The sequence below is a fragment of the Labrus bergylta genome, chromosome 18 (genome assembly GCF_963930695.1).
Source record: "Labrus bergylta chromosome 18, fLabBer1.1, whole genome shotgun sequence".
Lineage (NCBI taxonomy): Eukaryota > Metazoa > Chordata > Actinopteri > Labriformes > Labridae > Labrus > Labrus bergylta.
In genome coordinates this window covers 11,396,525-11,420,780 of record NC_089212.1, presented here as the reverse complement: position 1 = coordinate 11,420,780, position 24,256 = coordinate 11,396,525, and the positions used below count along the sequence as shown (strand labels likewise).

General features: G+C 39.4%; 5 protein-coding genes and 1 long non-coding RNA gene across 10 annotated transcripts in view; 2 read left to right on the top strand and 4 right to left on the bottom strand.

Annotated features, from left to right (window-relative positions):
- LOC114917397 (uncharacterized) lies at positions 1-2,004 on the top strand. Its single transcript, XR_010669109.1, has 3 exons — positions 1-939; positions 1,032-1,184; positions 1,515-2,004. It is a non-coding gene; the product is annotated as an uncharacterized lncRNA (long non-coding RNA).
- A 2,622-nt stretch (positions 2,005-4,626) lies between these two features.
- On the bottom strand, positions 4,627-5,922 carry LOC109981378 (interferon alpha-inducible protein 27-like protein 2A). The gene is made up of 4 exons (XM_020630131.3): positions 5,801-5,922; positions 5,610-5,639; positions 5,302-5,463; positions 4,627-4,842 (listed from the first exon to the last, which is right to left on the bottom strand). The coding sequence occupies exons 1-4, from the start codon at positions 5,877-5,879 to the stop codon at positions 4,757-4,759; spliced, it is 357 nt and encodes a 118-aa protein (XP_020485787.2). The 5' UTR covers positions 5,880-5,922; the 3' UTR covers positions 4,627-4,756.
- A 3,737-nt stretch (positions 5,923-9,659) lies between these two features.
- LOC110005704 (interferon alpha-inducible protein 27-like protein 2A) lies at positions 9,660-11,204 on the bottom strand. Its single transcript, XM_020660984.3, has 4 exons — positions 11,055-11,204; positions 10,918-10,947; positions 10,306-10,467; positions 9,660-10,125 (listed from the first exon to the last, which is right to left on the bottom strand). Exons 1-4 carry the CDS (start codon positions 11,062-11,064, stop codon positions 10,040-10,042), a joined length of 288 nt encoding a protein of 95 aa, XP_020516640.2. The 5' UTR covers positions 11,065-11,204; the 3' UTR covers positions 9,660-10,039.
- A 76-nt stretch (positions 11,205-11,280) lies between these two features.
- LOC110005703 (interferon alpha-inducible protein 27-like protein 2A) lies at positions 11,281-13,007 on the bottom strand. The gene is made up of 4 exons (XM_020660983.3): positions 12,878-13,007; positions 12,697-12,726; positions 12,389-12,550; positions 11,281-12,019 (listed from the first exon to the last, which is right to left on the bottom strand). Exons 1-4 carry the CDS (start codon positions 12,885-12,887, stop codon positions 11,928-11,930), a joined length of 294 nt encoding a protein of 97 aa, XP_020516639.1. The 5' UTR covers positions 12,888-13,007; the 3' UTR covers positions 11,281-11,927.
- A 1,049-nt stretch (positions 13,008-14,056) lies between these two features.
- Positions 14,057-19,534, top strand: lgals8b (galectin 8b). Of its 2 annotated transcripts, none has more exons than XM_065966159.1 (8): positions 14,057-14,241; positions 14,538-14,626; positions 15,094-15,340; positions 15,415-15,534; positions 15,643-15,669; positions 17,770-17,858; positions 18,002-18,167; positions 18,330-19,534. In XM_065966159.1, the coding sequence occupies exons 1-8, from the start codon at positions 14,203-14,205 to the stop codon at positions 18,477-18,479; spliced, it is 927 nt and encodes a 308-aa protein (XP_065822231.1). In that variant the 5' UTR covers positions 14,057-14,202; the 3' UTR covers positions 18,480-19,534. The 2 variants fall into 2 exon arrangements, with proteins under 2 accessions (XP_065822231.1, XP_020485774.2); XM_020630118.3 differs by having other exon boundaries at positions 14,059-14,241; positions 15,094-15,304.
- Positions 19,535-20,618: 1,084 nt separating this feature from the next.
- Positions 20,619-24,256, bottom strand: part of LOC109981297 (palmitoyltransferase ZDHHC14) — a 43,331-nt gene continuing 39,693 nt past the window's right edge. For 2 of the 4 annotated variants that reach the window (XM_020630020.3, XM_020630019.3), the window contains exon 10: positions 20,619-21,779. In XM_020630020.3, coding sequence (XP_020485676.1) covers positions 21,309-21,779 — 471 coding nt within the window. In that variant the 3' untranslated portion in view covers positions 20,619-21,308. Of the gene's footprint in view, positions 21,780-22,448; positions 22,472-24,256 lie in introns of all 4 variants that reach the window. The other 2 variants (XM_065966158.1, XM_020630022.3) reach the window with 2 other exon arrangements.

Genomic DNA, 24,256 nt, shown 5'->3' with positions numbered 1-24,256 from the left:
GCAGAGAGGAGCAGAGAAAAGTAGCTGCAGCTTCATCAAATGCGCTTAATACTCATAGCATAGTTTCTATATATGACTTTTTGGTAAAACATTTACCCCACGGTTTTACCTGCACGTCATTGCGCATGCCTGCACTCTCTCTCTCTTGCGCGCTCTCTCTCTCATGCACGCAGCAATTTCATGAATAAATGAAAAATTAAATACACACAGGTCGGAAGTATACTTGGGCTCCCCACACAGGTATCGTGTGTGGGGAAAAATTGCAATGAGATGAAATTGAAATCACTTTTCTATTTTACAATTGTATTTTATATTGACTAAACATCTCGCGATCGACTGAGAATCAGTCAGCGATCTACCTGTCGATCGCGATCGACTGTTTGGGCACCCCTGTCTTAGAGAAATAGCCTACCCAGAATGCACAACTTAGGCAAAGAGGATGTCCTCAGTTTTGTCTGTTTTTCCCCCATCAGAAAAAGAATCCCCCTCCCAGATGCCTTCTACATTCCTTTAAGCAGTGAAAACTTTTTTCTTAACGTTCTTTAAAATGGTATCAGCTTGACACTGGTGTTATCTGTTTGTGTTTGAGCCTTCAGGCAGTCTTTGGCCTTTTCTACATCTGAAATTCCCTCTTGAAAAACTATACTCAAACATTGACACTTATCTTCTAAAGATTTTACGGAGTTATCTACAACATTTTAAAGAGCAACGACTCTGTCCCCAACCACAAACATGCTTCACTGTAAAGTATTATAGCTTTGAGAGAGGTGGCTAAGAGTGAGTGGAGATATGAAAATATAATTTATTATATATAAAAACGATAAGTCAGCAAATAAATGTTAGCAAATATTTTCAGCATGGGAAGCTCAGAGTGAAGAAACTGATTCTTAATTTTATTTTATGTTTCATTAATAGGTAAGTCTGTCGTCATAGGCGCAGGTGAGAAAAATGGAAAACACCTTTTAGACATTTAACGTTAATTCTCTTGTTTGACTCTTTTCATTTAAGACAGTTTCTTCTGCTCTTGTCAGGAGGAGTTGTGACTGTGCTCTTCACACCTGCTTTGCTGGTCACCCTTGGTTGGACCCAAGCTGGAGTAGCAGCAGGCTCCATTGCTGCCTCAATAATGTCATGGATGGGAGTCGTGTCATCAGGAAGTCTGTTTGCATTTTTGCAATCAATAGGTAAGCTGAATGTTTACAAATGTGTGTGTGTGTATGTGTGTGTGTGCGTGTGTGTGTGTGTGTGTGTGTGTGTGTGTGTGTGTGTGTGTGTGTGTGTGTGTGTGTGTGTGTGCGCGCGCGTGTATATTTTAAAACAAAAATAACCTTTTTGAAATGATGAACAAACTAGCTTCTTTTTTTGCATATTCCTGCAAAGTGTTAAGGTAAAGTTAACAATAAGCCTCAAGATAATGATACAATGCAAAATCATCCAATGAAGAGTGAATGACTCTGAGTGAATGTATATCTCTGAAATGAACACTGATGCCTCTATATGACATCTCACTGCAGGTGCAACTGGTCTGACAACGACTGCAGCTGGAGTTGTCGGCAGCGTTGGAGGAGCAATGGGATGGATGCTATCAGCCATTTGTAACCAAAATGGTACCACTTCAACCTTAAGATAAACAGCATGGACACAGGCTGTGTGTACTCTTAAATAACACAATTATTCATGTAGGTGACTGTTTCTGTTTCTGTGATTAATCTAATCATCTTATTTAAATGAACTTTTCATACATCTGCCACACACACTCTGCATAAAGCATCTTTCAGGTAAACATGAGAGGTTGCTGAACACAATGAGCTAAACAATGTGTAAGAAATGCAGAAGATGCTGCCTGGCGTTGACTCAGGAAGTTCAGTAACTCTGATAAATGATCGATTTGACACCATTTGAGTGAATGTGACGCTATAAAAATGATGATTCTGTGCTCTTTGAATATTCTCATCTTAAACTGTCCTTTTATTAACCATAATAAAATGCATCTGAAATAAACCATCTCTTCGATTGTTGTTTCTGAAGAAGCTGTTACCATTTCATTAAAGAACTAAACATTATAATAAAATAGTTTCAACAACGTGCTAATAGCTCTTTAAGGCTGAACTTAGGTTCAGTGTTGCTGCGTGCTCCACATGCTAACATGCTCATCATGACAACGCTAATCTGGGATGTAGGCTACATGATTATCATTCAGCGTCAAGCTGGCATGCTAATGTTAGCTTATCAGCACAAACTGAAATAAGAATCAATAAGGTTATTATAACTTAGCTGGTGTAAATTTCATGAGAGTTGATCCAATCATTGTTGAGTTGTGCCAGTTATTCTGCTGCATGCAGGGGTGGAGCAGCGATTTTAAAAGTGCGGGTGTTCTAATTCTAGTATATTACCATCCTCTAGCAAATCAACACATTCTGTTTCATTTAATGTTCAATAACTAATGTTAGCTGACAACATCATACAACAAGACAAAGTTACAAAAAATAAATAAATACAGCTAAAATAACAACCAAGAGCAGAAAATGTTACACTTACGTTGTTTTGTGAGGTGGATTTATCTAAATAACATTAGTTTGGGTGACTAACTCTCTTACAGAAGGATGCTACATGTAGCATGTATCCATTTGTTAGCTCTGAGCTCTGACTCAGCTCGTGATGAGTGACAGGAGGATTAAACTTTAGTAACTTTACCGCGCTTCAACTGTAACCAAACAGCTATGATTGGCTTAATTGTCACTTAATAAATCTGACTTGACCAATAGGTTTTCATCGATGACTCCACTGGTAAAAAGTGTGGGGGATGAAAATACGTTTCAGTGAAAGACACCCACAACACCCACGGGTGAGACGCGCCTGGCTGCATGTCATTTAGCTTGTCAAAAATATAGCCTAAAATCCATTTCACTTTTTCGAACAGTTACAGAGATGGATTCATTATTTTTTAAATGATTGTAGTGGAGAGTCAGTGCATAATAAAAACAATGACACTAGTTTCAGTAGGAATTCTTCTCTCTGTGATTAGGGTTTTGTAATAAATTTACTTACCCAATGAGTCAGCCAAAATACATCTGATCAACAAATACAGAAGCTGAAAAAAAACATTTTTTACATTTCTGAGATGTAAGCGTTTGCCTCCAAGCTGATGAACCAGTTTAGTCTGAGGGCTTCATCAAATCTATTTCATATAGTTACACAAGATAAACATGTTCTCTGGAAATGAAAAGCCTGTTTCATTAAAGGAGAATTTCCATAGTTTTTTGTAGATGAGCCGTTTCTACATATTACGTCGTAATTCCTGGTAACATAACATAAAGTATTCCTACAGAGATAGACCTTTTTTGATGAGGTTAGATCTTTTTTTGAGAAAAAACAAAGTTGTTACAACCGAGCAGCAACCTGAAGCCAATGCAAAATTTGCAAGTACTACAGTTCATTGTGTGTCCCTTTGAGGCTGTCCAAAAGACTCGGAGGTTCTTAACACACCCCATATTAAATGACTGTTTTGACAGCATGTAATTAACACGTTTACAGCCTGGTCCGGGTCTTATTAGTTCATGTCTTTATCAGCACACACTGTACAGGGGAGGAATGGTTTCATAACACACCCAGTTTGACTTTATGAAGGACAAGAGTTTTGCATAATTAGGGGTGTGGTGATTCAAAGTGGCTGTGTTGTAGCAGTTTGTGATGAAGCTCCAGCTCTGTGCCTTACGTTAGGTTGACAGAATATTTGGTAGTCATTATTTCAAATATGGCAACCCCCATGGATGGGCTTTCAAAACAGCCCTTTAGAAACCAATGGGTGACATCATTGAGGCTTCGTCCAGCTTTATTTACATGTCTTTGGTTACAACACTCTCTCTGAAGCCACCAGACTTTAAACAAACACAGTAAATTATATCACAAGGACTTTTGAATTGCTGGTCTACCACTGCCTCAGTGATTTAGTCTGATTGTATTGTGTGTGACTTTGGCATTTAAAATCAAACACATTATTTTTTATTGAATACACAGTTACACAGAGTAACAAACCTAAAGATGCAGTAAGCAGATCTCAATTCCTGTAAGGTGAAATTACTATTTTTGTCAATGGAACTTGGTGGCTTTTAAGACAGCAATTAAAACTGTTGTTTATAAAAGGGTTTAGTTTCTGAAGAGGACCTTTTGTCATGTGTTCAGACACTTAACCTTTCTGTCATAAGCTAAGCACTTTTACTGAATGTACTTTGATCAGGCCTTTTTTCCACCAACAACTGATGCAGCCAATGTGGCCCTTTTCAAAGCTGCTGTCTGTCCAAGTCCAACACTTCAACTATAAAGAGGTATTATTTAATATGAATACCCAACATGTATGTTGTGTAATTTAAAAGTGTTGCTCATATTTATGAACCAGTTGATTATAGGATTCTGACTTGTTCCACTCAGCTTTGTGAACTTGATCGTTCCATACATTTCTTTTATGTTTAAGTCCTCAAGTGACTGTAAGATAGAGTCTCTGAATATGTTCTACTTTCAATAGAGTTCAGTAACTACATGGACACTTCCATTGATTTAGTTACTGAAAGCTTTTTGTGAGACATTATCAGCAAAGGAAATATTCAGATGACGCACTGAGCCAGTATATGGGCTTTAGGGATTTATTGCATCAAACATTTTAGTTGTCTGAAAGATGAAACATGATGAGTTTAGTTTATTAAGCTTATCATTTAAAATAGCAAACATTTTGTGGCTTCATCTTTTTTCTTCATGGTTGTCAGATGATGATTGCAGCCAGCCCTGCAAGTGTTCCCCCAGCGCCTGCCACAGCAGCTGTAGCAGCTCCAGACAGACCAGCAGCACCTACAGCAACATCACACAAGCTCAGAAATTATTGTTCTCATCCAAAGGAGGTAACAGAACAAAGCCCTATTAAACATAATGTGGTGTAATTATAAGAAATACCTTAAGACTATATTGTAAACACAGATTGTAATTCAAAATTATTGAACTGATTGCACCTTTTGTCAAGTTGTGCTTCTGTTATTCACTGCGTAACTGTGTCTCATAAATAACTAATGTGGTCAATATACCACAACAACCATTAAACTTGAACTTAGGATCAACAGCTTTGTTATATGATAGTTGTATTTTATTATATTAGTTCAAATATTATTGTTTATTTGGGGATTTTAATCTACTTTTGAAAATACAAGACATATAATGTCCCTGTCATTATCCCCTTGTGATTATATCACAGTCCAACACAGGAGTTTCAACCTTCAGATTATAATTCATTTGAAATCAAATAAAGGCTTTTACCTGCTGCCTGCAAACCAGCCACAAGACCTCCTGCTGCCACTCCTCCTCCGTTAGCGACGGCAGCTGCTGCCATCATTTGGGCAGCAAAGGACCCTGCAGCTATCCCAGCTGAAGTGAAACCTACAACTCCCAGAACCACAGGAGCTGCGACCACGGCTCCTGCTACACATGGACAAGACCACAGCAGGGGAGAACCCTGTCTTGTAATGAGAGTCTTCTACATTTATGTGAGTGACTTTAAAATTAAATTAGTTCAAATCAGTAAAAAGAAAACAGAGCTGATATATGAAGCGTTTCTTAGGGCTTACCTCCTCCTCCTATTACAGCAGCGATAGTTACTGAAAGAAAGGATGAAAACCAGGATCAATGTTAAAAGCCCATCTGGTTATATCAAACATATTTGCCAGTGCCCTATCATTATTACATTCTAATGAGGAACATGAAGAAGCCATCATATTAATATTTTCACAGCATTATTCAAAGGAGGAATGATACTCACATAGTCCCATGTTGTTATCCTGAGTGGTGAGATCTGAGTGAGTCAGGGCTATATATACTCTGAGAGAGTTTGGAATCATTTCAGGAGAAACGAAACTCAGAGAAAAGAGGGCGTCACTGGGTCAATATTATAAATAAATCCAGACAAACACAAGTTATAAACATTTCTGAGGTCAGTCATGAGTATTTGTGAAGGAGTGTCACATTCTCTCTCAACTATCAGGGGGAAACACCTTTTTATATTATTCAGTTGTTTTTATTTGACATGTGTTTATCAAAAAAAAATATTAGGATCCACTTTGGTTTATTGACACTTGCTTCATTAGGTATTAAACTTCTCAGGTTCTTTAGAATGGGCTGACCGCCCATTCTAAAGAACTCCCAAACTAAAGAGATGACAGGGGTTGCAGTTTTAAGGATTTATTTCCCATCCAAAGCCATGGTTTCTGTGCTATCAATGACACATATTCCAAATTAATAATACACTAACTAATCACCAAAGTACGAAAAATCGTTCCTCCCCGTTTCATCATCACTACAGTTGCTAACATTAAAATTAGACTGATCAGTTTATGATCATACTTAGTTGTTACTCCCAAAACTACACATACTTTTAACATTATAACTGATGTATCTTTAGATCTATCTTATTCATTATTGTTGTTGTTGTTGTTGTTCTGTGTGTCTCGATCCTTCTCTCTCTTTCTACATCTCCCTCTATCCCACTTTCCAAGCCCAACACAGTTTCGGCAGATGGCTGTTCATCATGACTCTGGTTCTGCTCGAGGTTTCTGCCTCTTAAGGAAGTTTTTCCCTGCCACTCTAACTTTTCTAAATGTTGCAAAGTGCTGTGCTCATGATGGATTAATGTTGGCTCTTTGTAGATGATATAACAATGAGTAACCAACACTTTTTTTATAGTGTCTTGAGATCATGACTTGGTGCTGTACAAATAAAGATTCATTGGTTGACGTTAACACCCTGTGCTCCAACAGGTTATGGTTATATTGAATGTGCGAAGTTGGACTTGAGGATGGGGGAGGGCGTAATGGTTTTCCTTTTTGTATTTTGTTTAATAACAACCAAAGTAATATTTACTTTAGCGTAATGATCACTGTAGTTATTGTACATTTTAAAGACTAATGGAAAGTCTGATGTTAGAAATATTGTAATAGCTTGAAAGAACTGTGGAAATGTACCCTTGCAGTAACAATGTGGTTTTATCCAGGATGTATTTAACACTTTCACACATAGTGGTGACCACAGTGTACAGTGATTCTAACGCTGTTTTCTACTAAATGCATGGCTTTTGATGGACTTCTTTCATATAAGCTACTTCAATGGATTTTTACTATTAAACTGTAACTTGCAGATGGCCTAGTGGTGATGTTGCACCCTATTTACAGAGGCTATAGTCCTCCAGGTGGGCGGCCTGGGTTCAACACCAGTCTGTGGCTCCTTTCACGTATATCATTACCCGATCTCTGTCCCTGGTTTCCTACTCTATCCATTGTCATTTCCAATAAAGGCAAGACAAATCCATGTTAGCACTAAAGTACAACATTCATTTATAAGTAAAAGATCCCATTTACGTAATGTAGGACTTTTTCTTGGAAGAAACTGTTCATTATAAATGTTGATATACTCTTATAGATGGATGACTGAAAACTGAATGAAACCTGCAACTTTGAGTCAAGAAATTAGTATCTAATGGCCAAATACAGTGTTGTGAGAAAAGCTTAAAATAGAAATTAAAAATATATATAAATATATTGACCTCTTTGTGATCTCCTTAATATTTGCATGTTGGTCTAAATTTTATGTCGTATGTTGTATTTTTACCTCAATTTAAAGCACAATGAGCTTAACTGTGATGATGTGCTTTATTAATAAAATTGATATTTCTATGACTTGTTTCAGATCTTCACACAGAAGTGAAAAGAAAAAAAAGAGTCTGAGTTGACTTTAATTTTTTAGAATGGTCATTAAATTGTTGAAGAAAAATGTTATCCAACTTCAAATTGAAAAAAAGGGGACCACCAAGTTTCTCATCCAACTAATAAATCATATATAATTCATGTTTTCTGTGGGTCAGTCGGCATTCTCTCAACCAGAAGGTTGAGGGTTTGATCCCTGGCTCCTGAACCCACATGTCCAATGTGTCCTTAAGCAAGACACTTAACCCAAAAGTTGATCCAGCTGCTTTGTCGGCAGAATGTGTATAAACGGATTCAGCCTCTGCCATCCGTGTGTGAATGGGTATGGATGACCTAGGCTGTAAAAGTGCTTATAGTAGTCAGAACACTTGAAAAGCGCTATACAAGCTCAAGTCCCTTTACCATTTTTGGGTTCAGTTTTATACACAGTCAGGCCTGCACTGTTGATTCTGAACTTCACTTAAAGCCATGCGTGGTTGACTATGAGGCTGAGGAGTGTTCTCTGTAGTCATCAGAAACACATGGTTTACTAAAGATACAGGAAATAAATGCTGTGTCAGTTAATCTGGAAAGGGTTCAGTGACGTGCTGAAGCTTCAGGACTTCAGTAAACACTTTTCACAATATTCCAACAAGGAGCTGCATACGTCACAAGGGTAATTATCTTGTGATCTGTGGCATGAGTTTAATTAGTACCATGATTACGTACACAGTGACATGCTGAAGCTTCAAGACTTCAGTAAACACTTTTCACAATATTCCAACAAGGAGCTGCATATGTCACAAGGGTAATTATCTTGTGATCTGTGGTATGAGTTTAATTAGTACCATAATTACATATCATTTCATGTTAAATGAAACTACTGGACATTTAAAATCTGAGCTCAGCCCTGAAAGATTCCAGTCAAACAACATTTCTCATGACATTATAGAATTGGAACATCGAGAGAAAACAAAAGACAAACATGTGAGGGTTGTTAAAGTAGTTTAGTTCTGACTGCTTCTTTAAACCTGTATTGATGTCATACTCTTTGTTGTTGTTGCAGTGAATAAAGAGAAAAATAGTTTAGCTCTGGCTCTTGCTATCAAAGTCAAAGACATGACCAGTCCAGCATTAAGTATTTACACAACAGAGATGTTTAGACATTATATTAGGTCGTTTTGTTTCGACATGCTGAACCCAAAGCATTCAGTGTTCATGTACACCAAGTACTTATTGCCATTATTGAATAAAATTCATTCCAATACGTATTTTTCCTTCTAGATTTGAGTATCTCATGACCTAATATACAGCCAACATGCATGCAAACATTTTATTGACTCAGTTTTCCCGTGATAACCAGTAATCTCTAGTTTTCTTAAAGTCTGGAATCACTTTTCTCACTGGTTTTGACATTATAAAGAATTCATTTTCTCTCTCATGATAACAGGATTAACAATTGGCTGGTCGCTTTGAAAGGCCAGACCATGCCGTGTCATTATCCAAACTAACACTATTCAGGAAAGTTAAATGTATTTCTGATTGCTCTGTACTTTTGCAACTCTGGGGACACGAGATAAACAAGTTGAGACTTTGGGAAAACAATCACAAATTACTTGTCATCATTGGAAAAAATTATCTTAAATGTATGGCCTCTACTTTTCCTCAAGTCCCGTTTCCATTTAAGAATTTGCCTTTCACTCAGTAAACAGCTTGAAACTAGCAGCAGGTGGCGCCATTTCCCTGCTGTATGACAGGTATCAGGAACAGCAAAGCCTCCTCAGTTCAGTCTCTTTATTTTGCGTAAAGGTAAAACATGATAGTTCATCCTGACTTCTCAGTGACTCTTATGTTAGGACGGAAGGTGAACACATTCAATAATCAGCAATATGGCTGCATGTGGCCTCTACAAACTACAAAAAAAAGACACAGGCCACAGTGAAATAGGTCAACAACTAGGCCTACTGGATTTTTTATTAATCATAGAAAGTTCCAAAACAAAGATTGGAAGCTTTTCCTCCGGCGCCACCTTGAGGATCACTTTTCACATAAAGCACATTGATTAACAATCTGGTCAAGTAACATTACACAGCTTCAGCAGTACTATAACATGCATGCAAATATAACATCAAGCAACTTCTACACAAGGAACAACTGAATTGTCTTAACATTGAACCAAAAGGCTATCAGTCATTGCTCAGCATGTAACAAACACGTTTGGCCTAATGTCCAACGTTAGAAAAGAGCTGTTTGGTAAGTAAACTAAAACATTTTCCATGACCTTTGCAAAAAGCTAAACGCTGTAGATGAGTCTTGTAATCACCTCAGAAGATGGCTCTTGCCACTGAGGCTACAGCTCCTCCAACAGTGGCCGCAGCTGCAGAGGCAGCTCCTGACAGGCCTGCTGCACCTATGACGAGATTACACAGGAAATGTTCAGTTACTGTGCTGCAGAAAAATCAGCTTTTTAGACGCCTTTCAAACACTGTGTCATTATATTCTCCATAAACATTGCATTATTAGCACAATATGCAAAAAGCAAATAACAATGACTTCAAAATATTTGTGGTAATTTTGAGCAGCCTCTTGCCTGCTGACTGCAGGCCTGCCACCACACTTCCTGCTGCCACCCCTCCTCCGTTAGCGATCGCAGCAGCCGACATCATTTTAGCTCCGATTGAGCCTGCAACGATCCCTGCAGAGGTGAAACCTGCGGCTCCGAGAGCTACAGGAGCTGCGACCACAGCGACTACTGCACAGGGACAAGAACCAAGCAGGGGGGGGGAACTTTGTTCACAATGTCATCAGTTGTTAGGGAGCTTTAAAAGTGATCATTACGACGGAGGATTAGGGCCACGTTAAAGAAAAAAAAAAAAAAAATGTCGAGATTAAAGTCGTTAAATTACGAGATTCATGTCGTGAAAGTTACAAGAATTAAAGAAAATGTTGGAAAATGACAAACGTGGAGCATCTTGTTATAGGCTACTTCGTGTTTCTGTAATAATAATAATAATAATAAAAAAAACATCCGATTAGTTGTGTTTGGGCTTTACTTCTGCAGATATGAAACTACATATTTTTGGATCATCATCATAGAACACTTAATGTATTTAAGATGTTAATACTCCCGTCGTAGATCATGTATCGTTTAGCATATAAAAAGGTTAAGATAGTAAACAAAGGAGTTCAACTAAGGTCTTACCTCCTCCTGCCACAGCGGCCAAAGCTGAAACTGCAAGACGAGATATGAAAAGCTTGGTCACATCTTACAGATCATAATGTTTTATGGAAGGTGTTAGCTCTGGTTATATGGTTATTATAGCGTTCAGTGATACTCACATGGGTCCATGACTTGCTTCTTTCTGATGAGATTTGAACGGAGCAGAGATTTACCTACGCAGCTGTTGCTGTATTTCCGGAGAAATGAAACTGCAGTAAGTTTCGTTTGTGTCTGTGTGACCAAGACACCGTGTCATGGAGCCACTTCCCCCAAAATAACACGAAACATTTCTGAGGTGCTGAATCATGAAAGTTAGAAAATTGGAGAAAAACACAAGAGACATAAATCTTTAAACCAGTTTAATTCTGACTGCTCCTTTAAACCTGCATTCAGGACAAACTTCCATCTGTGATGATGCAAAACGAGAAGACTGCATCAGCCCTGGATTGTGGTGGCGATCACCAACATTTAAGATTAGGAGTAACATTATTATGAAATGAGATCTTTACACAGTACTCATTCCTGCATGCTGTATCTGAGCTACCATGTGGAAAGTATTCCCCTTTTATGATCATGAACTGCAAAATGTGAAGGTAGAAGAAAAGGTGAACATTTAAATAAATCTGCACTTTGCCCCTCAAGATTTGAGAATCCAGTGGCATGTCACAAGTTTCTTCACGTTTCTCTTAATTTAATTAAGAATTTGACATGGATTGTAAAGTTTCATTACTTAACAATTCACATTGTCAGCCCAGGCAACAACAAACTGATTTGTCAAACATAGTCGTGTTGGAAAGAAGAATAAAGTCTTTAAGAGTCTGGCAGTCTGGAATCAAATGCACACAGTAGAAAACATACAAAAAAGACTAAATAAACAACACTTTAATAACAAATCACACTATTTCACTGCATGTATACAATTGCAAAAGTGCTGTTTGGCAATTAAGCTGACAAAATGGACCATTTTAAAAGTAAAGATTCATCAAGTATTTTCATGGTTTTCTAATTAAGCTACCCAGCCAGCCCACAGCTCCTCCAGCGGTGGCCACAGCTGCAGAGGCAACTCCAGAAAGGCCTGCTGCACCTACAGGAAGATCGCACAGGTTTATTACTGAGCAGCAAGAACAGGCACAGCTGTGTTGTCAAGCCAAATGAATACATCAAGAATAGGAACTGTATTCCTCACAGTAGGCTACTGTAAACAGTCATTACTGAAGCGCCACACTACTTCTTAAGAAAAACTCTATAAAAGGATCTACAATGGCTTAAGAGTTTTTTTTTTTTGTGTGAAAATATTGATGTTTCACTTTCAGTTCCAGACAAATTGTGTTCAACAACATCTTCTATGTTGACGGTCATGCACATTTGACTGTATTGCCCTTCAATAACAAACACCCAATGAGTCCAACACCACACGCTTCCATCAGGAGTTTATTGTCCACCACTTTCTTACCTGCTGACTGCAAAACAGCCACCAGACTTCCTGCTGCCACCCCTCCTCCGTTAGCCACTGCAGTGGTCGCCATCATTTTGGCAGCAACGGAGCCTGCAGCTACCCCAGCTGAGGTGAAACCTGCAGCACCGAGAGCAAGCGGAACCAGGACCACAGCACCCACTATCCACGGACACGAACCGAGCAGAGGGAGGGAAAAAAGTGTTTTATCACGACTGTGTGGGTCCATATTTAAATTGCTCTTCTTTTAGATTATTATTATTTTTTTAAAAGGGGAGAATAAAAGTCAAAGGTTTTCATAATCTGACCTGCTCCTGCTCCAACAGCGACAATAGTTCCTTGAACACAAAAGGAGAAAAAGGAATTAACCGAAAGTAGCCTACGCCCAGACCTGGCTTTATGCCTACTTTTTTGCTTTATTTCTTAAGAATTTATGAATTAGCCCACCATTTCCGTATTTATACGATTCAAATAAACGTTTATACCCACCAACAGCCATTTGTCATTAAAGTCGACGAGTCTTTAGCTAAGTTGGGTGTTGCCTGCGTTTCTCTGAAGGCCGAACAGAAGATGACGCCAGAGAGTCACTTCCGCTTATAAAGATAGTACGGTGGCCCGGAGAGCGCAAAAAACTCGGAATACATTTTCTCGTCCGGTCCGGCTCTCATTTGTCACAGGACACGAAGTAAATCGACAATTAAAATTGAACAGACTTGTGTTTGAGGCTAGAGTCGTTATCACAATAGAGCATATCTCAGGGGGAAGAACTCGGGCTATAACCTGCGACATCACAGGCCAGAGAGCATCTCCCGCTACCACAACAGCAATATGAACCTAAAAACAACAACAAAAAAACAGTGCAATTATATGATGTGAAAAATATGTGTGCAATAACCTCAGGTGCAATAAGAGATAATAAGTGCAATAAGAAAACGTATTTATATTTTCATTTCATTGTACAGTGTTCCCCTTGTTATTTTTTTTGTATTATATCTTTGCTTTAATACAGTGTATAACTTCTGTACAGTTTATTTTAAATCACTTAGTTGTTACTACAACTTGTTTATTTTTATTTTTTTCTTACAATGCTAGTCTGTTTTATATATAATTTTACCTTGTTTTTGTAGAAGCTGACTCAGGGAGAAACGCACAAGAATTCCAATGTACCTGTACTGTCCTGTACCTGTGCAAATGGCAATAAACATCTATTCTATTCTCAATAATCCCATAAATCTCATTATTTGTATTTTACAACAACCACCAACAGTAAAGTTCAGTAACATTTGAAAATCTAATATGCATTTACGATTATCAATCATTATTAACTATAATTATTAGTATTGTTATTGTTGTTGTTGAACTTTTCACGCATTTGTCTTACCCACTTCCTGAAATATAATTTATTTTAATGAGTATCGGTATTAAATATAAGAATCACATTATTCCCAACAGTTCTTTGTTGGCTATAGTCTGAGAGAAGATGGTACATTAAAGTATTTATTCATTTTTGAGGAAAAAAGGGCTTATCACTGTTTAAGCACTAAATAATAACACTGAAAAAGAAGTCACAATTAATTAGTTTATAAAGTAATTGAACAAAAATGGAGTGGATTTTTAGTGTTCAGCCTTTCAGCGGACTTGATCACGTGGTTGAATCTGCGCATGCGCACGCTGTTCTGTGTTCTGATGGAGAGACGGTGCTCGTTGCCTTCAACCCTGCGTAGTGCAGGATTTTTTACTAACCGGTCAGATTTACCGCAGACTCCGTTGTCTTTCATCACAGCTACATGTTGTAGACTGACACAACGAGCCCGATGTCTGTGGCAAATGCGAAACACACTGTGCTGAATCCGGTAAGAGGCTTATCATTTTTTATGTTGCTCTAAATCAACCCTTTGATTCCACCATGCAGTGATCCACAGACCCAGTTATAGCCCGCAACACAGCTAAAAACTAAAGGTGGTCGTGGTTAATGCTGTGATTTCAAGCAGTTGTCTTGAAACGGCCTGCACACACAGCGTTAGTTAATCATGCTGGTCAGTGTTTAGCCTATTGTAGCGCAAATGAAACACAGAGGCGTTTAGATAGCATGTCTCCAGGTGTTGTCAGTGCAGGTGTATAAAGTGCTTTAATGGCAACTCTACCTCAGGTGGTCCCATACACAGGGCCCATTCCTGGTGGCCTGCACCCTGGGGAGATCATCATCATCCAAGGCACTGTGCCCCCAGATGCTGACAGGTAAGTTGTTATTGAGCAACACTGTGTGAGGATGTGCCAATCTTACACTTGAATATAGAGCCCATGTGTAGCATGTGGAGGAACTTCATCTCTTTTTTTTCCCTATCGGTTACACAGATTTTATAGGAATTTGTAATTATATTAGCGTCAAGATCTGTTTAGACTAATTTCCGCTCAGCAGATCAGAGGTTAGGTTAGTGTGATGCCTAAAGAAACTTTGCAAATTCTCGGTTTGAGCACAAGATTTAGTCCCTGAACATTTTTGTGGATTCTTTAGTTCACTCTTTTTCTTTTTCTTCAAACAACAATAATTGGATACAGGGCCTTTATGAATCAACTCACCCCTGGCGCTGGTGATATCGTGCTTGAGATATGCCGACTATTTGACATGACGTGACCTTTGTGTGGTATGGGCAGTTTGTCCACTTTGCCTGGTTATCCCGCCACGGTGTGCGTTCTCTCTTGAGGTTTCAGATCGACTTGTCAAGTGGCTGCAGCACCAAGCCGCGCTCTGACGTCGCCTTCCACTTCAGCCCTCGCTTCAAAGGCTCGCCCTGTGTGGTTTGTAACTCCCTGAAGCACGAGAGCTGGGGCAAAGAGGAGACGCTCCATCAGCTGCCCTTCAAACGTGGAGCCCCCTTTGAGACTATCATCCTGGTGCACGAAGGCGTCTTCAAGGTTGAGTTATACAAGCTGGTGAAGATAGAGGCACCAGTAAGACAGTACATGTGCATAGCAGTGTGATTTCTATAAAATAAGGCAATAAAATGACTTCCCTTTTCCCTCAGGTGGCAGTAAATGGTGCTCACCTGCTGCAATACAAGCACAAAATCCCACTAAACAGGGTCGACACCTTTTCTATTTCTGGGAATGTCACAGTGCACGCTATTGGCTACATCCCAACCTCAGTATGTAGACTCAAATCTCTTGTTTACTTCATTTAATCCTAACACGTTTAACTGATTTAATGAAAATATCTTTCATCTCTAAATTTGTCCTTTTTTCCCCTTTTTTAGGCGATATATTCAGAATCAGGTGACTTGGTGAGTTTTTCCATTTGAATCATACACACAAACCCTCTGTGCCTAAATGTGCCCAGTATCATGTGATGCCACTAAAACTGGATCACAGCTCCTCAATGATTTCTTTGTTTGTTTCGCCATCGTCCCACTGTGTTTTTGGATTTCTGGTTTGCTTTGTGGTTTACGAGATCAGGAAACACACCAGCATGGCTAAAACAAAGTCATCCAGGAGGGATTGTTTACAAACCAGCTGAGTTTTCTTGAAATTCACAATAATAGAACCTTAACATCCACCTGAAATATTAACTAAGCGACGCATTTATTAAAGTAATTGCTGAAAGTCAGGCTGAAGTTCTTAAAGGATGTGTGACATTATATACACATAAATGTAGCAGAAATCAAGTATACCCTCTGAAAATATCTCTCTGAGTCTTCACTGTCTACAATGAGTGTGACATGCGAGCCTGTGATGTTGTCGGGTTTACACGGACGGGACGGACGGCCTGCTCGTCCCTTTGCGTAGAAAAGCTGTTTAAGTGAGGGACTAGAGAAAAGAAGCAGCTGGAGACGAGGACAATTGAGTCAGCCTCTTGCGCTTAGTGCTTGATTATGGTGAGTTCAAATTTGATAACTCCTTTTTTGCAAACGCGAGGGGAGAGGGTTTGAGATGTGTCGCTGTAGGAGAGTGGAGGATTCAACGTGGTGGAGGTGTCCACTTACAGAAGTTAGTTTTGATTTCAAGCTGATGCTCAAGGGCGACATCTACTGGATCAAAAAGTCGCACATTCTTCCTTTCAATTAAACCTTATTTAACAGCAGTGATCTACACTAAATGTTTATTGTATTTAGGTCACCTCTCCACTAATCTCTTTGACTTTTCTGTTCATTGATTGAAGGAGTTTTTTTCCATCTCAAAATCTAAGGTGATCTGAAGCCAGAATCAGCCCTAGTCCCTGTGAAGAATTACTTTTTTTACTGTGTCCAGGCTGTTTTTTACTCTTCATTTTCACAGTGTTGAGGGGCATTATTTCAGCAGCAAATGCCTTTCCGCTATCAATTACATTAGACCTATCAAATGTATTTTCTGATAACTTTAATAAATATGCCAATGTGTAACTTGATTATTTGAGTACAATTGTGCATTAACGTACATTAGAATGATTTTTATTGGGTGATTGACTGATATTTGTCGGTTAGTCAGAAGGGTTCTCTTTCTTTTTCTTGGCACTGTTAACTGTTCTGGACAAACCAAACTAATAGCTGGTTACAATTTAACCACTAAATATGTTTTGATTGGATTCACTTCTCACACACATATGTACACAGTTCACACTAACACACAGTCAAATGTAAGTAAATGTGAATGCATACGGTCATGTTGGATGAATCTATACTTGACAGGCAATAAGATATGGATCACTATACAGGGGATTCATTCAACATCAGCATGATTGTTCACATGGGCCTGTGTTCCTTGCATTGACTGAATACAAGAAATGGATGTAGCCATGTTACTTATTGGTTTATGAAATAATGTTCAATATCTTTAACGTGTTATTGGTTTATTTTTTGGAGCCAGATGATAACATACCTGGTGGACAGGTTTGAGCCACACTGCTATGTCTCTAGCCTGGTTGACAGGTCCCAGTGGTAGCAGCCTGTCAATCATAGATGGTGACACCCTACGGCATACCTGGCTTTACTCTAAATGTGATGAAACTTTTAAAAAAACTGCTGTAGTCAAGAAGTCCTTAAACCACTCATTGAGAAGATAAACTGAAACATAAACTAAACATGTTTTACAATCAATGCAGTTCCCCCCTTTTGGCCCAATAATGGACTAGTAATAGCCTAAAGGCTTAATGATTCAGGTTTAGAGCAGTGGGTTCTCATTTAAAATCAAAAATCCTACATCCATTTCTTTGACACAGTCTAGGGTTGTTGGTGTTTATGCTTGTGACATGAACCTGTCTTGGTTTACGTTGTTGGATTGAGAGAGACAAACTAATTATTGAAAGGACATTATCATAGAATTTGATCCACTCATTTTTATTGCTTTGCTAATCAGTTGGTCTAAAAAGTGTCCGCATATCAATAATTAATGAAATGTATCCATTTCAGAGCCTACCTTACAAAGGCAGTATACTAAAAGGGATGAGCCCTGGACAGCATATAACAATCAAAGGGCAGGTCTGCATGTACCCTCACAGGTAAAGTGAACTACACCTCGTCACAGCACAGAACAGGCATGTCTGACTGACTTGTTTGATCTGCTTACATACAGCACATTTCTTTGTAACAAATAAGATTTCTGATTTGAATGGACTGACCTTTTAATCTGCGTTTCCTCCAGTTTTACAGTGAACCTCCGCACCAGGAAGACGGAGAACATCGCCCTCCATCTGAATCCCCGCATGAAGTCTGGCATGTTTATCAGGAACTCGTACCTGAGTGAAGCCTGGGGTCAAGAGGAGCGTGAGCTGCCCTTCTTTCCCTTCTCATCAGGGGAATACTTTGAGGTAGGAGCTGGCAACACCTTAACTTCTATTTTGAAGGGCTTTTGCTGCCTGCTGCAAGTGTATTAGACTTTTATCACATTAGATGTGCAGAATGTGAACTGTTTCTTAATATGTCTGTTTGCTTTGAGATGATTGATTATTACTCTGTGTTGATGTCGTCAGATTCTCATCCTCTGTCAGCCTCATCAGTTCAAACTGGCAGTGAACGGCTCTCACTTGTTTGAGTTCAGACATCGGGTGCAGGACCTGAGCAGCATTGACCAGTTGGAGATCATGGGAGACCTAGAGCTCACAGATGTGAAGCTGTGGTGACTGTAGGCCTGCTAAAAACACAGCGTAGCAGACGCTGCTGCGTTGTGGTTTTTCGACGCTAAATCAACTTAGCCGCAATGACCAAGACAGAGGACGCTGAAAACAGCAAACCCCGTGCAACCTCAGGAAAGGGTTGTCTTGCATCAACCATAGATCTTTGATTTTAAGCTAGTCTAGCATTGTTAGCAAACAAGGACAATGAACAGGCCTGACTACCGAGTGTTTATGGTCTGTGTCGACTGGTGCATGAGAGTTAGCTGCTCTGGAGCATCGGGGTGTTAGCCACCATGACTGTTTACAGCTACAGCTTAGGTTTGCCTTAGTTTGTTTCTTATTCTGTCTTTAGTGCATCTCTGCTGTGATGTTCCCTTAGTGCACTGTATATTCAAAACAGGACATGTGTGTAAATATGAAAAAGCACTCTCAAGTACTGGCTTTGTTTAAATGCCAATATGGACATTGATTACAGACAATGAATGATACTGAAGGGCTCCATTCTTTCAGAGGCCCACTGAACATGTGTTTCTTGTACAGAAAATCTAAAATGCTTCAGAGCATTTTTTTCTCAAGTAAATAGGACGTGTCTTCTAATGGCACGCTTCAATTTCTTTGTTTCATTCTTTACTCTTGAACTCATTGTACTTTAAAAGGTCATAATCCTGAGGGTTCTGAAACACATCAAAGTGTGTTCATGCACTCGCCATTTAAATCCACTGAACAAGTAACAGTGCAGCAGAGGTCGAGCACTGCGCAGTACAGGGTCAGCTCAATATATGAATATTCAGAAACATTTTTGCAATCTTTACGCAAGTCTTAGACTATTGTACATGCCTGCATCTGTGACCATCACTTGTTAACCTACGCTCCCACTCTGCGCTGCAATGATCAATTCTGCTCCAAATATTTAACAAAAAAAACATCCTGAAAAAAAAAAAAATGAATACTGGTATTTATTTTCCTTTGACAATGTTTGTTGTAATTGTTGTAAGATATGTATGAAAAATGTTCCTTATGTATCATAAATGATTTATTAACTAATAAATATGTTATTATCATTTTGTTTCCACTTTTTCATGTGACATGATGCTCTATTATTCATTTTACATAAACGTTTGTACGTATGACTCAAGGAGTGGTTCATTTACACACCTAGCAGACCAAACGCAACATCAGGAATAAGATGTGACTAACTTCCACATAGCTTGATGTTAATCTTTTAGCACATTTAAATGTTTTTAGACTGAAATAAGACCGTATGAGTTTTGGAAACACGATCAATGATAGCAGGCAGAGCTCATTTGAACAGGAAAGTTGCTGGCTGTAAAACCAAAAGAATGGGTTACACAATGCTCTGCTCTCTGAACGGCAGAGTCTCAGTAATCTGTTCAAGTTCTTCACACACAAAAACCAGCTCACATTAAGTGTAGTCATATCTGAGTTACATTTTAGAAGAGTCACAGTGTATTGTGTATTTTACAAGTGATCTGTTTGTTCTTTGTAGTGTAACTTGTGTTTTCCTGTTTTTAATTTAACTGCAGTACTCCTGCTCAGGCACAGGGTGGAAGAAGAGAGCTTATACTGTGTGACAACTTTTCCCCAGCCAGACACCTTCTCTGATAGCTTCAAAAATGTGATTCTCTGTTCATACCATAAACTACCTTTAATAACGATTAATAGAAACTTTCTAATGTCTGCACAGCTCGTTTTTGTTCGAGGCCTAACCAGGACTTCTGTCAGGATGACTGAGAGACTTTATAAAATAAAGGCTTACCTTGTTTGAAATCCAGAAGTTTTCAGCAGCATTCAGGCGAGCATGTTTGTACTCTCTGATTTAAAGAGCCCATATTCTGCCCTTTTTGGGGTTCGTATATTTAATCTATGTACCTACTTCTGTACGTTCACAATAGCTGAAGTTCGAAAAAAGTGTCTGTTTTCATTTACTGATTGTGAACATAGATTGTGCCTAAACATGCACAGGACACTTGGAAAACACACTAAAAGAGCATATAAAACCAGAAAAAGCATAATATGGGACCTTTAAGCCTACTGGCCTCAGTCATCTGTCACAAGATAAACTTTTAAGGAAGTATTTTTGAACACATGATTCTCCCTCTTGACCTGAAGTCTAATGCTATCGTATCTGATAAAAAGTTGGTGTTTTATTAATATCCACAGGAAATACAATTTGTAATTACCATGGTTCAGTACAACAGTCTCTTATATTTTCAACATAGAAAAAGCAGGATGATATGCAACATTATGACATCAACCATTGCACTGCTGAGAACATCGAAGAGAAAAAAAACAAAAAAAGGCAAAATATGCTGTCCAATCAGCAACAGGCAAAAAGGCTAGAGTTGGTTGTACAAAAAAACCTGCTGGACCTTTGATTCATTGACAGAAATTCATTTTTCCCCAAAATTGTCAAGTACTGTCAAAACGTGTTTTTTTTTTTTGCTTGACATGGCTCACAGACATATGCCACTTTGATGAAGAAACTCACCATCATGTTTCCTGGAGCAAACAGATTATGCTTCCCTTGAATTAAAAAAGGGCATGTCTGAGCTTTAATACAGGCCATCATACCAGAAATACATCTCTGTCATTTCCAAAGTGGTTTGGCAAGACCATTGGCTGAGGACAACAGGTTTCACTCCAGTTCAGTTAAATTCCTCTTAGTTTCTAGCAGCTGAATTTAAACCACAGCCTTTTTCAGTTCTCTAGTCCTGCAGAGGAGACAAAGGTAAAGTAATTCAGGGTGAGAGCGAGCTGGCACAAAAGTGGCACAGAGAAGTTTTCACAGATGCATGTGTTCTGGGGGTCCCACTGTCAAACAGAGCTGAGCTTAACCAGTCCTCGGACAGAGTCCTCGTGTAGGGAGTCCTGACTGGCGGGGTTGTAAAAGCCAGTCTGCACCGTGTGGCTGTGACCAAGTGGGCTTCCGCAGGGAAGCATACCTGGTGGCGAGGGCACCTCCTCTGGAGTGAGAAAGTGGTGGTGGGCTCCGGGCTCCTGCAGTGGGTGGCTGTGGTTAAGCGTGTGGCCGTGTCCATGGATCTGCATCATGTCAGTGGCCTCGTGAAGGCTTAGGCTGGGAGTGGACGTTGGAGGGGTGGGCTGGCCGAGAGGGAGTGATGTGCACGGGCCACCAAGGGTGAGGGACGTGCGGCCAGTTAGAGCTCCTCCATTTTCAGGGGAAGTGGTCAGGATGACGGGCTCACTGCTCTGCTGCTGGAGGAGAGGTGTGGCGGCGGCCTGTAAAACGAATTTGGTGCTCTGAATGCACTGGTCTTGGTCACACTGAGAGAAAGCGGCAGGAAGCAGGAGATAGAGAACAGTAGTGGATGCAAAAGTCACAGAGATAAAGAAAATGCAGGAGGTGAAGGACGGAAATAGAAGAGGAGTGAGGCAGAGTTGAAAATTAGATGGAGGAATAGAGGAGAAACGCCACACAGGATCAAGAAAAACAATATGTGGACAGACAGCAGAGGGGGGGGGATCAGTGATTTGATAAGGGGAAGAAAAAGAAAGAACAAATATGTTAGTACCCTTGTTAAAATGCAGAGCCACACACAGAACCAGCACCAGATTGTTCTTCCACCCCAGTGAAAATAGGGCCCAGGTCAGAGTTAAAAACACGAGGCTAAAAGGTCGTGCTCATGGCCTATTGATCAGTACAGCCTTGCTTTAATGTGGAAATCCCAAATGTAAAACTGGAGCAGAAAACTGGGTTAGGAATATCATCAATACCATACATTAGCTTCAGGGAGATTAGCTTTAGCTCCATTAGCCCTTCATCACCACCAACCACTCGTGTATAAGACATGACAAACCACACAGATGACAGGAGTTGAAAAGCCTCGGAAAGAAATAAGAAAATTCATCAAATGCCTCCCTCCATCACAAACCAACACAAAGAGTCTGACTCACGCAAAGTTTGAGGCGCAAAAATGTCACCTGACATCTCACCTTTCTGTCTCAATCTCACTGACCTAAAAGAGCAGATTACACATGTGGTTTAAACAGGAGTTGAGCCACCTTTGGCATGAGAAAAGATGTGATTCTAGGAATTATCAGTCTTCTTATCGGTGACTTATCACCTGAATGAGCTTGTCCTCTCTTTAGGTGATTGAGAAGACTGACCTGAACTGTGCTTATTGGACTGAAATGACAAACCTCACTCACAGCCATGTTGCTACGTCATCAATCGTGTGAGACATTTAATGAAAGGGACTGCAGTGAAACAGGTTATGCAGTTCTTTGTCATGTTCTATTTTGAAGCCTAGTGTTGTGGTACTCGAGATTGGTCTTTGTCTTAAGACCGGTCTAGAGCCCACTTTTTTAAAGGTCTCAGTCTCGTCTCGGAATCGCAGGCATTTGGACGGAGTCCATATTTAAAATCAAGACCGCCACTAATGGGCTTCTTTCTCATGTCCTTACTATGATTAGAAGGAAAAACACCACTTTCTAAAACAAATCACTTCAATTCATTTGTAGTTTGGTTTGCCCCCCCGGTTACGGCTGCAACCTTTCCGGTGTTACAGTCTAAATGATTGACGCCCCCTAAACACAAGATGATGATTTTTCATTGATATTTATGGTCTTGGTATTGACTCGGCCTCGACCCCTGTATGTCTTGGTCTTGTCTCGGTCTCAGAGCATTCAGGTCTCGGTTATTGAAGCCCGTGTTTTATAAAGATTCATAGGCAGACTAACTCAGCCACATCCATCCCCCGAAGTAGACACACACACAGAACCACAAAGAACAATATGACCATAGAATGCTGAGAGACTCAGCTTGGAAAGCAGAAAGCAATATGCAATGGGGATACAAGAAGAAAGACATAACTGTATTTCCTAAATAAAGAAATCCTACATTAACGTTCTAACACTAATTTGTTCAGGAACAGAAAAACAGTAGTTTACCAAAAGGTCTTTTCTGAAGAACAGAACGTAAGTCAACTAAAATTTGGTAAATTGATTGAAAAATAATTGCCAACCGCTTTGATAATCACATGAATCATTTTTTCTTTTCAAAGCTGCAAAAATGAATGTTCTTCTTTAAGACGTCTGCAGGGACTCAATGCTTTTTGGTAAATGGACTCAAGCTTGTACAGAACCGTTCTAGTTTCTGACTACTCTAAGCACTTCTACACCACAGGTCACACCTACACATTCACACAGTGGCAGAGGCTGCTATGTAAAGTGTCCATTAGTATCAACTGATCCCATTCATTCCCAATCACACATTCATACGTCAGTTTGTGCAACATTGTACACTGATTTACCAGTCAGCGATTTATATCAAGTCATTTTATGATTTTATATATAAAGTAATTATTCAGTCAAATTCAAGAGAAACAAATCAAAGAAATATGATGTGACATCTGCCAGCATACATGTTCAACCTTTTAACAAGTTTAAAGACTAGAAAGCTGAATCAGGTTAGGAGACTGCAGCAGTCTGGAGTTATTTCTGACATCACACTACTATCTGCCGGGACAGAGGAGGTGACAACAAACATTGTACAAATGTGCTACTTGATTAAAAGGTGTATATTTGGATGAACGGGCCCTGAGCAAAATCCACTAAGTACAAGAAAGGCCTTTCTGTTCTTTGTTTTATCATTAATATGCAGAATCAACAAGGTTTACGTGTTGTTCGCATGAATCTCTAAGAGAATAAATAAACATGGTTTAGCATTGTTTATGCAGAGAGTTGAAAATGATCAATGGTTATTAGTGTCTCATCACTGTATGGATAATGACATTGTGGTA